This window comes from Lepidochelys olivacea (assembly GCF_965140295.1).
Source record: "Lepidochelys olivacea isolate rLepOli2 genome assembly, chromosome: 2".
NCBI lineage: Eukaryota > Metazoa > Chordata > Testudines > Cheloniidae > Lepidochelys > Lepidochelys olivacea.
This window is the reverse complement of record NC_140412.1, coordinates 249,779,654-249,795,126: the sequence shown is the minus strand read 5'-3', so window position 1 is coordinate 249,795,126 and position 15,473 is coordinate 249,779,654. Positions and strand designations below refer to the sequence as shown.

General features: G+C 41.0%; 1 protein-coding gene across 4 annotated transcripts in view; it reads right to left on the bottom strand.

Annotated features, from left to right (window-relative positions):
- NCAPG2 (non-SMC condensin II complex subunit G2) overlaps positions 1–15,473 on the bottom strand; it is a 125,578-nt gene that overhangs the window by 56,738 nt on the left and 53,367 nt on the right. For all 4 annotated transcript variants that reach the window (XM_084619523.1, XM_084619520.1, XM_084619521.1 and 1 more), the window contains exons 11-14: positions 14,892–15,017; positions 13,682–13,861; positions 12,579–12,731; positions 388–610 (exon numbers count right to left, since the gene is read on the bottom strand). In XM_084619523.1, coding sequence (XP_084475649.1) covers positions 388–610; positions 12,579–12,731; positions 13,682–13,861; positions 14,892–15,017 — 682 coding nt within the window. The remainder of the gene's footprint in view (positions 1–387; positions 611–12,578; positions 12,732–13,681; positions 13,862–14,891; positions 15,018–15,473) is intronic.

Below are 15,473 nucleotides of genomic sequence, written 5' to 3'. Positions count from 1 at the left end.
ACCACCCTCATCTCTAGAATGCATGTGTAGGGATTGTTCTTTGGGTGACCTGATGTCTTGAGCATGGAATCAACCTGTGCAGATTCCTTATTTCTTTCTGACATTAGCAAGTTCTGGAAATAAAACCACTCTGCTAGTTTGCTTGCTGGCATGGATTCAATAGCATTCTTCGCTAGAAAGAAAACTTCCTGCAATGTATCTCCCTGATACTGCTGGTCTAAGAACATTTTCAATTAGGGAAATTTGGAAGAATTTTTCAGAAGAGATTTTTGTAGAGTCAGCCATTTGACAATACTGAAGGCCCCCAAGTACTGGAGACAAACTAAGTGTTAAACAAGTAATATAAAATTGACATTTCCAGGACTCTTGTAGTGTCCAGTACTTTACCTATGTTGGTGGGAGCAGTATACTCGTAAGCATACTGATAGAACTTTCTGGCTGCTGCTGGATTCATCTGGATTAGTGTTACACAGCGTTCACACCATACCTCCTCAAGTTGATTAACAGGCAAGAAAGAGTTGAATAGGAGATTTACTAAGCGGCGTGACACAGGACGTGAATCAACTTCAAGACGAGTCAGAAGATGCTCCATGGGACAAATTTTCCAGAACTTTTGAAATTTTTTTTTTAAAGTGAGAAGGGGAGGAAGTTAAAGGGGCAACAGAAGAAGGGAAAGAGAAACAAGATATTACAATTTTTTTTGGTTAACAGTACTTTCTGCACCAAAACACTGACTGAACAAAAGTAAAATGTATTGTTTAGGAGTAAAATACTAAAATACATAGCACTATATAGAACCAGTACTCTAGCATTATTCAGGTGCAATACATAGCATATTGAGTGTATTAATCAAATTCCAACTCTCGCAATTACAATCCAGTGTACCTAAAATTCTTTATTCAGTTCAGTTGATAAGGAAGAATTACTTACCTGCAGTAGTAATACTTTGAAAATATCATCGCAAAAACTGTTATTCAGGATTCTTACTCACGTCTCACTCCCAGCTTCAGAGAGAGTTAAATTCCCTACCTATGAAAATTTTAGGTTGAGGCAGCTGTAAGGGTGATTAGTGCACAAGCTACCTTCCAGATATATCCACCAAAGATTAGCCCATGCCATCAGCTGCCACTACTTCAGTCCTGTCTCAGCTACTGCATTACAGACATGGAATGCAGGGAGTAAATTCTTAGTTATGCAATAGTAATGCTACTACTTTACATCTGTCATTTTTGTGGCAAGGTCTTGAATTAATTAGGTCTATGCTTTTAGATATGTGATTTCAAAAAAAGTTTTGGAATTGTTATTAGGCACTGAAAAATCTTCTTCCTTATGGCTCACTAAATACAGCAGTTTTTCCCTTGTGGTTACAAAATATGGTGTTACCGCATGCAGCTCAATAGATCAGCCTCTCCTAATAATCACTTTACTAACAAGGGCTTATTGAAAACATATTTTCCAACATTCAATACTTAACAAAAGTACACATTTCCTATTTATTTAAAGAAAAACAGTTACTAACCTTTTGTAACTGTTGTTCCTCAACGTGTATTGCACATGTTCATTCCAGGTGTGCGTGCACCCTGTGCACAGTCATTAGAAATTTTTTCCTCAGTGGTACCCATTAGGGCAGCTTAAGCACCTTCTTCTGCCATGCACCAGTGCATGCCAGTATGAAGGGCTCACCCATCCCTGAGCTCCCTCACTTCCTTCTTGCCGGACAACTCTGAAGCCAAGGGGTAGGAGGGCAAGTCGTGGAATGGACATGTACAACTCATCTCTAAGAACAACAGATATGAAAGGCTAGAAGCAATTTTTTTTTTTTGGGAGTGATTGCACATGTATATTCCACTCAGTGACTCACAAGCCATAATGTATGATGGAGTTCATGTACACACAGACTGGAGTACAATTTGTCCAAATTTAGCATCATGTCTGGAGTACGGAGTACTGGCATAATAGGATGCAAAGGTATGAACTGAACACTAGACTGCCACTCCACAAATGTCCTGGATTTAGACTTGAGCGAGGAACACTCTAGAGGCTGCCTGCCATATCATGGAATGTACTGTCAGTCTGCCCAGCAGGGAAATGCCTACCAGATCATAACAAACATGAAGGCAGAAAGTTATCCAAGACAAAATTCTTTGCAAAGAGACAGGATGACCCTTCATCTGCCTGCTATGGCCACCAATAGCTGGGCTGACAAACAAAACGCTTTAATCCTCCCTATGTAGGATACCAACACTCTTCTGACATCTAAGGTGTGCAAACGTTGCTCCTCTGTTGGCATGTGGTTTGGGGTAAAATGTAGGAAAGTAAATTGACTGGTTAATATGAAAATTAAATACCACTTTTGAGAGAAATCTTGGATGAGGGCACAAGTACACCTTATCCTTAAAAGGATATTGTATAAGGTGGTTCGGATGTCAGAGCACACAATTTGGCTACCTTCCTGTCCGAAGCGATAGCTATCAGGAAAGCCACCTTTAGAGATAGGTGCAGTAAGGAACATGTTGTTAGAGGCTTAAATGGTGGCCCCATGAGCTTTGACAAATCTAAAGTTCAAGTTCTGGTGGGGATAAGTTCCCTTATTTGAGGGTACAACTTTTCCAGTCCCTTCACAAATCTGATTGTTATATCATTAGAAAATATAGAATAGTTATCTACATAGGGATGGAAAACTGATATTACTACCAGAATCATTTGGTAGAAGAATCATTAACTACTGCTGTTTAAGTGCAATAAATAGTCCTCTATCCAGCATAATAAATAAATGCTGGAGAGAGGACTGCATTGGCGAGACCCCCAAACTGGCAAGACCAGACCGAAAAAGGCCTCCATTTTGACATGTAAGCAGCTCTGGTAGAGGGCTTTCTAACAAGACATGGTGAACTTGCTTCAAGCAAGACTCCCTCTACGACTTTGCCATGGAGCCTCCAGGCTGTTAAATGAAGGACCACAGGTTTGGTGGAGCAGCTGACCATTATCTTTGGAGATCAAGTTCAGGTACAACAGGAGCGAAATTGGAGCTGCAACTGACAGATCCAATACAATGGCGAACCAGTGTATCAAGGCTAGTAACATAGCATAGTAACATTGGGGTTAGTAACATAACTTAGACCTGATCCTGCTTGTTCTTTAGGAGGACTCTTTGCAGGAATGGGATTGTGGGGAAAAGCATTGTAGAGCTTGTTTGTCCAGGGTAGCAGGAAACCATCTGCGATGGAACCACGACTCTGGCCTTGTAAGGAGCAACATTGTTGGCATTTCTTGTTGCCCTTGTTTGCAAATAGGTCTGTCTGAAAAATTGAGAAAACTGTCTGGATGCATTTGGGCAGAGAAACCATTCATGACAACTTGTAAATGATCTGCTTAGGTGATCCACCAACTCATTCTGCATCCCTGGAAGGTAAGCGGCTTTGAGACGGATTGAATCGGCAATGAAAAAGTTCCATAGGTGAACTGCCTCCTGACAAAGAAGAGACGAGTGGGTTCCCCCTGCCTGTTGAGGTAAAACATTGCCACAGTAGTGTCTGAGACACCAAACAAGCTTTTGGCCTTAACATGTGGTAGGAAGGCCTGACAGGCAAGGCAGACAGCCCTTAGCTCTCTGACACTGATGTGAAGAAAGAGATCCCTTGAGGCCCACAAACTTTGAGTTCGGAGGGCATCCAGATAAGCTCCCCACACCAGGACAGATGCATCTATCACCAGTGTCAGTAAAGGCTCGGGGCAGACAAAGGGAACACCCACACAAACATTGAGTGAGTCTGTCCACTTATCTAGCAAGGTTGGTACCTGTGAAGGCACAGTGAGCACAGTGGTAACTTGGTGAATAAATGGAGGCCAGCCAACTTTGATGAGTCCTGCTTTGCAGCCTGGTATGTTGGACTACATGTGTGTATGAAGTAATACAGGAGTTTCATACAGTTTTGAGTTGATGTTGGAGGGAACGTTAAGGTCTGCCACAAGAGAATGAATTGTTTGGAATCTTGTGTCTGGAAGGAAAGCTCTGGCCTGAGCAGAGTCCACTAATGCGCCTATAAAAACCCTATTCTCTGCACTGGACAAAGGAAAGACTGATCAACTTAGACAAACAGACCTAGAGCTTTGAAGGATGATGGGATGAGTTGTACACTGGAGAGAACCTGAGCCCTGGACCAGCCCTTAACTAGCCAGTCATCCAGGTATGGTAGACCTGTATTCCTAGTCTCCTCTGAAACGCTGCTACCAGACATATTTTGTGAAAACCTGAGAAGCTGCTGACAGGCCAAAAGGCAGCACAGTGAACTGATAATGAAAGTGATTCACTATGAACCTGAAAAACTTTCTGTGACCTTGATAAAATGCCACATGAGAGTAGTCATCTCTTAAATTGAGGGCAGCATACCAGTCTCCAGGATACAGGTATAGAATAATGGAAAGCTGGAAGGCAAGGTGACCACATGAAACTATCTTTCTGAAGTATTTGTTGGTGCAGGTCTAAAATTGGTCTGAGATCTCCCTTTGGCTTCAGGATTAGGAAATAACAGGAAAAGAACCCTTTTCCTCTGTGACACTGCAGAACCTCTTCTATGGCTCCTACCTGAAGGAGAGACTGAACCTCCTGTAGTAGGAGCGCCTCGTGAGTGGCCCCTGAAGAGAGACAGGGCAGGGGGGTTGGGTAGAAATAAATTGGAGGGTATATCCCACTTCCAGTGCTTAATACCCATCAGTCTGAGCTAATCCAGGACCAAGCACTGGGAAAGTGGGAAAAGCAGTTTGCAAGTGTGGGGAAAATGGAAACTGGCATGGCGAGCTTTAGCATCTCATCAAAATGCCTGTTTAGCTTCCCCTGGGTGTCTAGATGGAACAGACCGTGACGCTGAGACAGAAGGAGAAAGAGGTCTATATCTACAACCCCTACTCTTTTTTTCTCTGCAGATCCTGCCAAGGAGCAAGGACAAAGTAATAGTGGGTCTGCTGTGGGTGTAAGTGCTAACTGGGTGGGACTGGAGTATACACCCACAAAAACTTCTTCCACTGAATGCATCCGATGAAGTGAGCTGTAGCTCATGAAAGCTTATTCTCAAATAAATTTGTTAGTCTCTAAGGTGCCACAAGTACTCCTTTTCTTTTTGCAAAAACTTTAGAGTTGCCCTGTCAAGTCCTTCAAGCCAGGGATTTTAGAGTTAGTTTGCTCCAAAAACAGTGAAGACCCTTCAAAGGGCAGGTCCTGTAAAGTCTGTTGAATCTCTTGTGGAAGCCCCAAAGATTGCAGCCAACAGCTCCTGCACATGGCCACTGCAGAAACCATGGACCTAGCTGCCGAGTCCAGTGCATCCAGTGCAGCCTACAGCGCAGAACTTGCTACAGATTTCCCCTAATAAGGTAACGAGGGGAACTCCTACCTAGCATCCTCTGGCAGCATGTCTCTAAATTTAAAATGGAATCCCAAACATCAAAATCATACCATCCCAAAAGTGCTGGCTGGTTGGCAATCCTGAGTTGCAACCTCCCAGTAGAATAAAAACTGCTATATCAAACAGATGTAGGGTTTTGGGGGTTTTTTTCATCTTTTGATTTGGGGGTCACATCTTGTTACCCTTGTTGGTCCCCTTCATTGGACACTGACAACACAAGAGACACTCACCTAAATTGAGACTGGAGGAAGGGGTCTGCCAGAGAGCCGTAATAGGGTCCATACTAGCCTTGTTAACAGGGAGACCTCTCTTGAAAGCCAGGCTGTAGCCAAAATGCCAACAGGCATTAAGAGGGTTCTTTAACCTCCTTCACCTGGATCCTCACCCTCTTCAACAGCTCTTGGTGGCCTTACAGTCATCTGGGGGAGGCAAAATGCCCAAGGAGACTGCTTCACCAGAAGAAGAGGCCAGCACAAGCTGACACTGCTCTTCCTCCACTAGATATCCAGCAAGGTCCTCCTGAACCACCTCTTGCTGTTTGGTATGGGGACTGGCACCAGGCTCAGGAACACAGTGCCTGGCGAGTAGGTGCCCCATGCCTCTCTGAGGACACAGAACAGGAACATCTCCGATATGACCTAGAATCCTGAAGGAAACCCCATGGATTCCAAAATGGGCCCCGGTGACCCCCTAGCCATTGAGGGGGTGGCCAAAGGTTCCCGAGCAGAGAAGTAGTGCCTTAGTGGAGTGGAATGAAAGTGGCTCTGAGGGTGGGAAACATAGGAGCCAATCTCCGATTCAGTGGAGGACAACTCTCCCCCCTGCAGACCAAGTAGGGGCTAGTCCCAATGATGTCGGAGTCCAATGCCAAGTCAGAGAAGGACACTGAGCAGCCAATGTTGCAAGCTTCCCCTCTGATGGTACTGATGGATTTGCAATTTGAAGCAATGGAGGTTGACATGGTACCAAGTGCTGCAACACCCCTGTCTGCTGGTACTGAGAGCACAGTCTCCTGCACTGTCAGAGAAACTGGCACTGAAAGGCTCAGCAGATCTCTTGCTGCCACAAACTCCTCCAGTGTGGTCACTACCGAGATGGTCTCAGAATGGCATGGTACCACAGTTGTAGAAGGCATTCCCTCAGGCTTCAGACGTGACTGCATCTGCTTTGGTGCTGGAATCAATGGTGCCAGCTTCTGCGGTGCCACAGAAGAGCAGTGCTTAGGTTTTGGCCTCACTCTATTCTGATCCCTATGCCTGGCAACCTTCCCCTCTCAGTGGTCTGTTTAAGAGGTCTTATGCCTCTTCCTAGACAGATGGTGCACTGGGACTCAGGCAGCATAGAAGGTGCACTCCTAATGAAAGCTGAAGCACTCAGTGCAGGGTAGGACTGACCAGGCTCTAACAGAGGACTTAAGGCTGCCTCAATGAGCAAAAACTTTAGCCGGCCTTCTCTGTCTTTCCTTGTCCAACGCTTAAAGTCTCTGTAGTTCTGACAATGAATATGAACTTCTCCTAAACACTTAAAGCAGCTTGAGTGTGGATAGCTCACAGGCATTGGCCTAGTGCAAGAGATGCAGGATGAAGCCCAGTGATCAAGGCATCATACAGTACCAAGTAATAGACAAAAACCCCCAATTGAGCCAAAAAAGAAAAAACTTACACTAAGTACTAAACCAATACATCTAGTAAACTATGTACAATTAATTTACAATCAACACACAGAGCACTGGCTAAGGCAAGCCAAGCAATTCCAATGACTCACAGGCTGAAGGAACTGATGAAGCTTGGGGGCAGCTTGACCCTTTATACCACCATGTGGCAGCAAAGGATGCTCGAGCCACCTGACGGGTATCATAGAGAGAAAAATTTCTGATGGCTGTGAGCACGAATATCAAGAGTAGAATGGACATGTGCAAATCTCTCGAAGAAGAAATGTAACTTATGACAAAACATGTAAGAGTATCAATATTAAACAGTCTGTTTTAAAACAACAACACATCCATCTATTTTAACAAAATGAAGGTAAATAGATTTTGGAAAAATTTTAAATTTAGTGCACATGCAGAGTGAGAAAGCTTACCTCACATTCCCTTTTGGAAAAACATTTTACACAACAATTTTCAAGCACAGTAAGCCAACATGTCAATGGAGAGGCAGCTTAATTAACTCAACCTACTGGAAATAAAACTAATAGCAATCTACTGCTATAGCTCATCTCTACTAAAAAATTTAGAATATTTTAAACAATACAGCTCTGCATGCAAACTTAATCACTATATCAATTTTTTTTAAATAAATACTCAGACCACATAGGGAACATTTCCAGAAACCTACATCTTAATATTCCAATAAGAATTTAGTATTACATGCCTGTTTCTTTCCCTCTCAAATCTTTTTATACTAAACAAAATAAAGGTTACTCTAACCTACAATAAAAATAGGTGTCTGCACCATGTACAGAGAATAATAGGAATGGAGGACAGGGTTGTTTTTTCCCCCCACTCTTACAAGAGACTCTTCTCATGGATATTTGCATGGTACTTTTATGTAATGCTTCCATGAACCTTGTATGTTTTACATAATATTAGGGGAGCCTAGAAAAACTAGTAACCAGAAAGTAAAATGAGATTTAACTTGTGAAGGTGCAAATTAATACATCTGGAAAACAGTCACAAAAGACAATATTCAGTGGCCGTGAAAACAACCACATATTGCCAATGATCTTCCACAATGAGGACTGTGGATCTTTGCAGTTACCCACTGCAATGTGGCTATACCGTTCATTAAGGCCTAAGTAATTAATTGAGTGTGAATACCTTGGAATTCTACTACTTCAATTTCCACATAGAAAACATTAAATGGGCACTCGGATCAGAAACGCAACAGCTACAGTTCCATGTACAACCTTAATTCTTTTCTTTTTGCCTGTGCATTAGGATAGTGTGTAATCATGGAATCAAATTATTTCACAAATAACAGAAGAACAAATGTATGCTGTGATTGGAATGCTGGGCATTCATCTTTAGAATTTGTCTAAAGGCAAGAACTTCACGTTTCATTTCAGATCAAATTGAAAACTTTTTTTTTTTAAAAATGTGACAAAAAAAGTCTTAAAAAACCTGGGTTTGGGTCAAAATGAAATGGTATATAGTTGGAAATCTCTCCCCTCACCACCCACTAATAAAGATAAAGTGAAAAAATGGCTGTGAGTTACAAACTACTGATGAAAGGAGGGCTGGCAGTGAACTTTACAAAAACGAGAAAGCTATAAAAATTAATACAATCATATTACTAGGGAAAATCTTTTTCTGTTATCAATCTACTGGAGACTACTTTTTCCTAGTGGAAAAATCAATTGCATAAACTTTCCTTAACAAGTTATTTTAATTAAACAGAAAAGGCTACATTAAAAGACCATTATGCTTCCTAAATCAAGCACTCAGAAGTTAGTAAATGACAAAATTAAGGTTGCCAGTGCACTATGACACAATCTTTAATTACAGGATAACATACTATTTTTTCCACAGCACCCTGCCTCCATCTGTGCACAGGATGGACGGTGCTCACTTAGTGAGTAGTTATTTGATATTTTGTTTTCTCCGCATTGTTCAGTATGTGTAGAACCCTGTGAAATTCTTTTTTCTTTTCAATAATTTTTCAGAAATTTTGTTTTATCTCTTGGGAGGGGAACAAAACAAAATAAAATGAACATTGCAGAAAAATTCCCAGGGACGGAAGAGGGCATGGAGAGCAAGCCTACTCCAGTCTAGTGAAGAAGGAAGATCCTAAGGGACAGGGCTGGAGAGTGAGACCACCTTGCACTCACCCTGCAGCGGTGCTCTGCATGTCATGCCCTGGCACATGAGGTCGCAGCACTACTCAGTTTTGGCCCCATTGCCCTTCTGTCATCATGACAGAGGAGTGGCCAGGCCAAACCTGAGCAGCACTGCGACCCAGTGCACCTGTTTTTTTTAGTTTTATGGTGTTTTATGCTATTTTGCATTTGCAAAAAACACAAGGCTCTAAATATGTGGCTCCAGGCATTATTTACCACAGACTATTCAAACCCTGCCCAGAAGGCAGAACTATTGATCTCCTCATTGGCTTTTTCTATGGTACCCATTACAGCATTTCTTCACAAACATTAATATTCTATTTTCACACTATCCCTCTGAAATGAGAGGGTAGGATCATCCACATTTTATAGATGGGGAACTGAAGCAAAGAGAGATTAAGGTCAGAAGTACCCACTAATTTTCTGTGCCCAATTTGAGAAACCTAGGACTTGATTTTTTGAAAATATGTAGCATAATACAGCAATTATGTTCCAAGCATGACTTCAGTTGAAGTCAATGGGAGCTCTGAGTGCTCAGTACTTCTGCAAGTGATACCCCGGGGTCTCAAGACAGGCACCCAGAAAATGAGGAACACAATTAATGGCCATCTCTGAAAAATGACTTCCTATCATCATGTATGAACTCTGTGGCAGAAGCATGAATAGAACCCAATTCTCCAGCATTCATCAGCTGCTCCAACCGTGAGACCAACTTTCTCTTTCTGAAATATCCTGCCTCATTCACTACACACCCTCCATCTTCTATAACAAATGAGGCAGGAGTCCTACAGACAACAGTCTGTTTTACTACACAACTTGATTGATCTGGTGGGAAAAAAATATGTGAACATGTAATTAAGAACCGATATAATGCACAGCCAGGCTTAATTCTGGCATTTCCTAACCCCAGAGTGCTTGACTTAATAATGTTCTTTTAATATTTCTTTAATAAGGCTAGGAAGTTGCACACAAAAAACCTAAAACCACCCAAACACATTCTATCATGTGCCAACATATTAACACCTACATAGGTCATTAGAGGGCTGGAACCTTTAAATCCATGGCCCAGACCTCTTCCAGTTGAGCTGATAAGCAACAGAGCAATAGTAGGTTGTCATCCTCTATGTGGACTAACAACAGAATAGGAATGAGACACTTTGCCAGTACGCTTCACAGATATATATTGATGGCAGAGGAATGGTGAGGCTTGGAATCTTGGGTTCCATTCTAGGATCTGGAGAAGAGTGTCCTCTAGTGGGCACAAACTTCTCTCCATTCTCCTACAACCTGTCCCTATAGATCTTCCCCACTCCTAGCTCATCATCCCAGTCCATTTACCTCCCCTAGCCAGTCTAAGTGTCCATTCCTCAGGCTTCTCATACAAGTCCCAGTTTCCTTGCCCAGCAAATCCTACTTCCCTAATCCCAGTCTCCCCCATTCTCAGTTCCCTACCCAGCCAGTTCCCCCCTACTCCTAGTTCTTCATACAATCTGTCTCCCTCACAATTTCCAGTAACTTCCTTCCCTATCTGCTCATGGGCCCAGTCTCCCTCCCCAGGCTCCTTATCCAATCTCAGTGTCCCATCCGAGCTCCTCATCAAATCTGTCTCCTCATTCCCCATCCCTCCCCGCTCTGGCTACAAGTCCCCTCCTCCTCTCCACACTGCCTGGCCATCAGTGGGGGGTGAAGAGGAGTGTCATTCAGAACACAGATCAGACAGGCTCCCAATTCCCAATTCCAGTGGATCTGGCACAGCCTGGAGCAACCAGAAACTGCAATTGCAGGGGAAGTCCTGCTCAACCAGTTGTAGTTCTGGGCTGCAGCACATTCTTAATAGGCAACCTTAACAACAGGCAGTGCTATGAGCCCCTCCTATAATAAATGTAATAAAATGAACAATCCATACTCTAATAGCAATAACCATGTCAGCACAGACACGTGTACTACAGGATATTGGTGCATTTTTAGGATGGCTGAATCTCATGCCTCTTGGAAAACCTAAAGTATGTGCCAATGCATGACCACTGTGGATTTTCATATTAGAAACTAAAATAATACAGCCTCATTCCCAGAAATTGCTGCTCTTGGCCCAAGATACATGTTGACATGAAATTTGCAATTTGCTGCCTTTTCAAATTTCAAAATCTTATTAAAATTTAAAATATGAAGAAAAGCATTTTGATAGATGAGATTTGCAAGCAAGTCTAGAATCATGTCCTCTGAGACTAGCATTAGAGTAATGAGACATGCACAAACTTCCAAGACACCAGCACTAAGCATTAATATCATAGTAATCAGTTTCTGTCAGATGGGTAAGATTTGCATTGAGGCTTAACTTGCAGTACAAGCACAAGCATTAGTATCACAGTGATCTTTCTGCCACTCCATGTTAGCTCTGCTGAAAGGAGAACTATTAGGAAATCCTGCTTTGGCATCAGTATTTTAGCTAGAGCCAGGCTTAAACTTTTTCAGAGTGGGATCTCTCTCAGAGGTGACCACCTCCTCTATTTGGAACACTGCAGCCTCACTGTAACCACTATTGAACTGCTTTTAACTTTTCTTTAAAAAAGGATAATTTTATTTAATCTCCCCATCCCATCTCTTCCATTTCTCTCTCTCCTCCATGTTCCCTTACACATTATTCTCTGTGACTTGTTTCCCTTCTTCTCTGATCTCATGGACATTCTTTCTCCAGTAGTGGCCCTGCCCCATAAGCAGCTTCTGTTTTTTCTTCTCCTGCCCGTTCTGGTCCCAGAGGGCTGATTCCGTATCCTCTTTTTCTTAAGTAGCTACTGGCCCAACAGAAAATGGCAAGAGCTGAAACTCTTCTGGTTATTAAAGAAGGAACTGAGAGGTACCAATCAAGAACACACTAAAGTTACTAAGAATCTAAGAGGAAAAGATTAACTTGTTATATGGAAAGTTTGATCCTCATTTGAGATAACAAAAATTCTGATGCAGTAATCTCCTGATGTGGCAATATTTCCTAGTGATGCCCCCATTTCCATTGAAACAATCATGGAGAGGCAGGAAGATTACAGGACACTAGACTTAGGGTCATGGTACTTAACAAGAATCTAGACAATCATAACATTAACTTAATTTTCAAATATATAGCAGGAAATGCTTAAATACCACTATCCAGGATTTTACATCTCAAACCTTTAATGGGACATACATGACCAATAAAACAATTTCCTGTAAGTTTCTGCAAATTATTGGTTAAGTATTCTAATAACAGATTGACTGCGGTATTGATAAATATACATCTTTCAGAATAAATTGTCTTGTTCTGTTTACATCTCCTGTGTGCAGCCTACCAAGTCCTATTTATCTTACCTTAGCAGCCCTGACAGCCTTAATTTTCAGCAGCATATCAACAAAAGCCACTCGCACTTTCTCAGAATTGTCATGGAGACTGTATTTTACTGTTGGCAGGAGCTGTTCCAATAATGGGTGGCTTAGTTTGTTGTCCAAAATTATAGGCAGACACTGCAACAGAAATATCACACTGAATAAAAAAATAAAATAAAAAAAACAGCAGACATACAAAAACTATACTAAAATTTTTAAACTTAAGGCTAAACATAGTAGCAGATGTTTCATTTACGTATTTTTTTCTATAATTACCTTTTAAAAGAAAATGCTAAAGAGCAACTCAAAATCTCTTAATTCCTTTCATTTCAGATGAAGTGGTTTTACCTTTTAAGATCTTCTGACCTGAGGCAGTGTTTTTGTTCATCTCTTGTACTTGAGGAGTACATGTTTATGCCCAGGAAGTGAGTGTTTCTGACACTTCTGACATTTGTTAGATGGAGTTGATCAATCAATCCTGGTTTACTGAACAACTATCTGGGGAACAGCCTTCCCCAACACACAGACAGTAATATATGCATCCAACCATGGGAAGACTGACAGTGGGGTACAAAACACAGCACTTAAACCTGTCTTTTTTTTTCCAGGTCTTGCTCTCTGGGTCACACATGATGCCTTGGAACTGAGCTGGAAACATTTTCTACACAGTTGTGTAATTAAGTATACATCTTTAGTTATTTACAATTATCTGAACAAGAAAGTCTAATCAAAATACCAAACCAAGAGCATGGAAAGGAGGTCTTTCCACCCTCAGGTAGCCAGAGAGAGAGGAATTGAGGTGGTCAGGGATCACATAGCTACTCAAACTCAGCTCTAAATGTTTGGTTCCACAAGGGGTTGTTTGTTCATTCCCAGAAGGCATTTTTTCTAGAAGGTTTGCAAAACTTAAATACAGGAAGTACATCACAAGGGAAATTATGCAAAGATCAACTCAAGGAAGAATCAAAAGGTTTTATAAAAAGCACGCCTTCTACTGAAGTTGACCCTTAACCCACGCCACATGCTTCAAGGAAAACTTAAAAGTTTACTATCAATACAAGTTTTTAAAGTCTGCTTATTAAACTTACCTTAAAAACAGAACAGCGAACATCAGCTGAAGTTACATCAAAAGCCAGATCTCCAATTAGTTTTTTTAAAAGCTCAGCAAGGATGGTGGCAGGAATCATGTCCCAGTATTTGGATGTTATTTTACTAACACCAAGTACCCCTGTAGAGCGGACCAATGGGTGAGGATCTTCTAAAAGACTCTATAAACAAAGAAGAAGAGAAACAAATTTCATGTATGCATCGTCATGCTTTCCGTTCATATTTAAAAGAAGAAACAAAAATCATCGCTATTAGCATTTAACCAAACCATATAAGATGTGATATTATGAAATATTTCCATATCTGGAATATTCTCCAAATGAGTGTTTATTGCTATTATTAAACAACTTTTGGTTAGAAAACAAAATTAAGATAAAAATATTGGGAACGATTTTCAAAAACATCACCCTAAAGTTAGGCTCTTAGAGTAGAATTTTCAAAAGTTATTGAAAGTCAATGAGACTTGTGCATGAAAGTCACTTAAACACTTGAAAATCTCACTCCTGAGGTTTGCCTTTATGCACCTAATTATCAAGTCTCACTGTTCACTGTTTGTGAGGCAATGACCTTAAAACCTGGAATTTCCAGGAATCTTCAGTGATCAAATATTTATTCTTGTGAATACAATAAATTTCCCCAGACAGAATAAAACACTGCTTGAGGAATAAACTGGCTTGCCCTCATCTTTCCAATTCATTATTTTAACTCTTATCTCCCCCATACTTCTGTTTAGATACTCCATCATAGGAGCTGCAGATACTTAAGATTAGGAATTGCAGATTTTCAGCTGTTGCAGCACAAAAGTCAAGTAATCAAGTATAGAGCCCTCCTTACCCATTGTATCCTGAGTAAATGAATGAAAGTTAAAGCCAGTATCATCTGGCTTTCCTAAGCACTCTCTCAGGTTTTTGAACCATACTTGTAGCTCAATTAATGTAAACTCAGACCCCCACTTCATTAGTATTTAGGCCCCTTTCCAAAACATTGCTATTCCACCAGAAATCAGAGCGTGCACAAGATTAAAGGAATTTAATTGCATATTTCTGCACTCTTTCCTGTGGGTAACATTCTCAATCCCCTTACTCCATTGATTGCAGTACATGTATTTCAAATGGTCTTACTGCCAAGTAAATTTTGGCAAATGTTTAACTTAACATTTTGTTTTCACATTTTGTCTTCATGAAAACTTACGAAAAGTTCTTCAAACTGTTTCTGAATTTCATTATCCATAGCCTCATTATTAAAATGGGGATCACGAATAGGAAATGCTTCAACGAACAATAATGCTGCATTTGATCGAACTTCTGAGTTTCTGGCCTATTACAATGGAATAGAAAAGAAATTGTTCATAAAATTGGTACTCTTTATTAAAACCTATTGACAAATATTCTTCAAATCACCCTTATCAGTTTAGTAATTCTAATCAAATAGGAATTCTAATAAAGTAATTGGATTAAACATAACAATTTATAACAACTTCTACATCTCACAGTTCAAAGTTCTGCCCAACCAGTAAATTCTAGGTTAGCTGTAAATTGAGTTCTCAGAGCATATTGGCTTCAAAGATGCAGAGGATTCACACTTGGAGGAGTGCCATCTTGCGTAGGCCTAGAATAGTTAAAGTCAGTTAGCACTGCTACAGACCTTCAAATATGTGCTCTGTGGTAGAGAGGCTGCAGCTATAGAAGGTGGTACTTTGGTCTCAGCCCTTAAATTAGTGCTCAGAATATGGAAATTGAATTCAAGCAAACATACTTGAAGGTTTTATTTTGG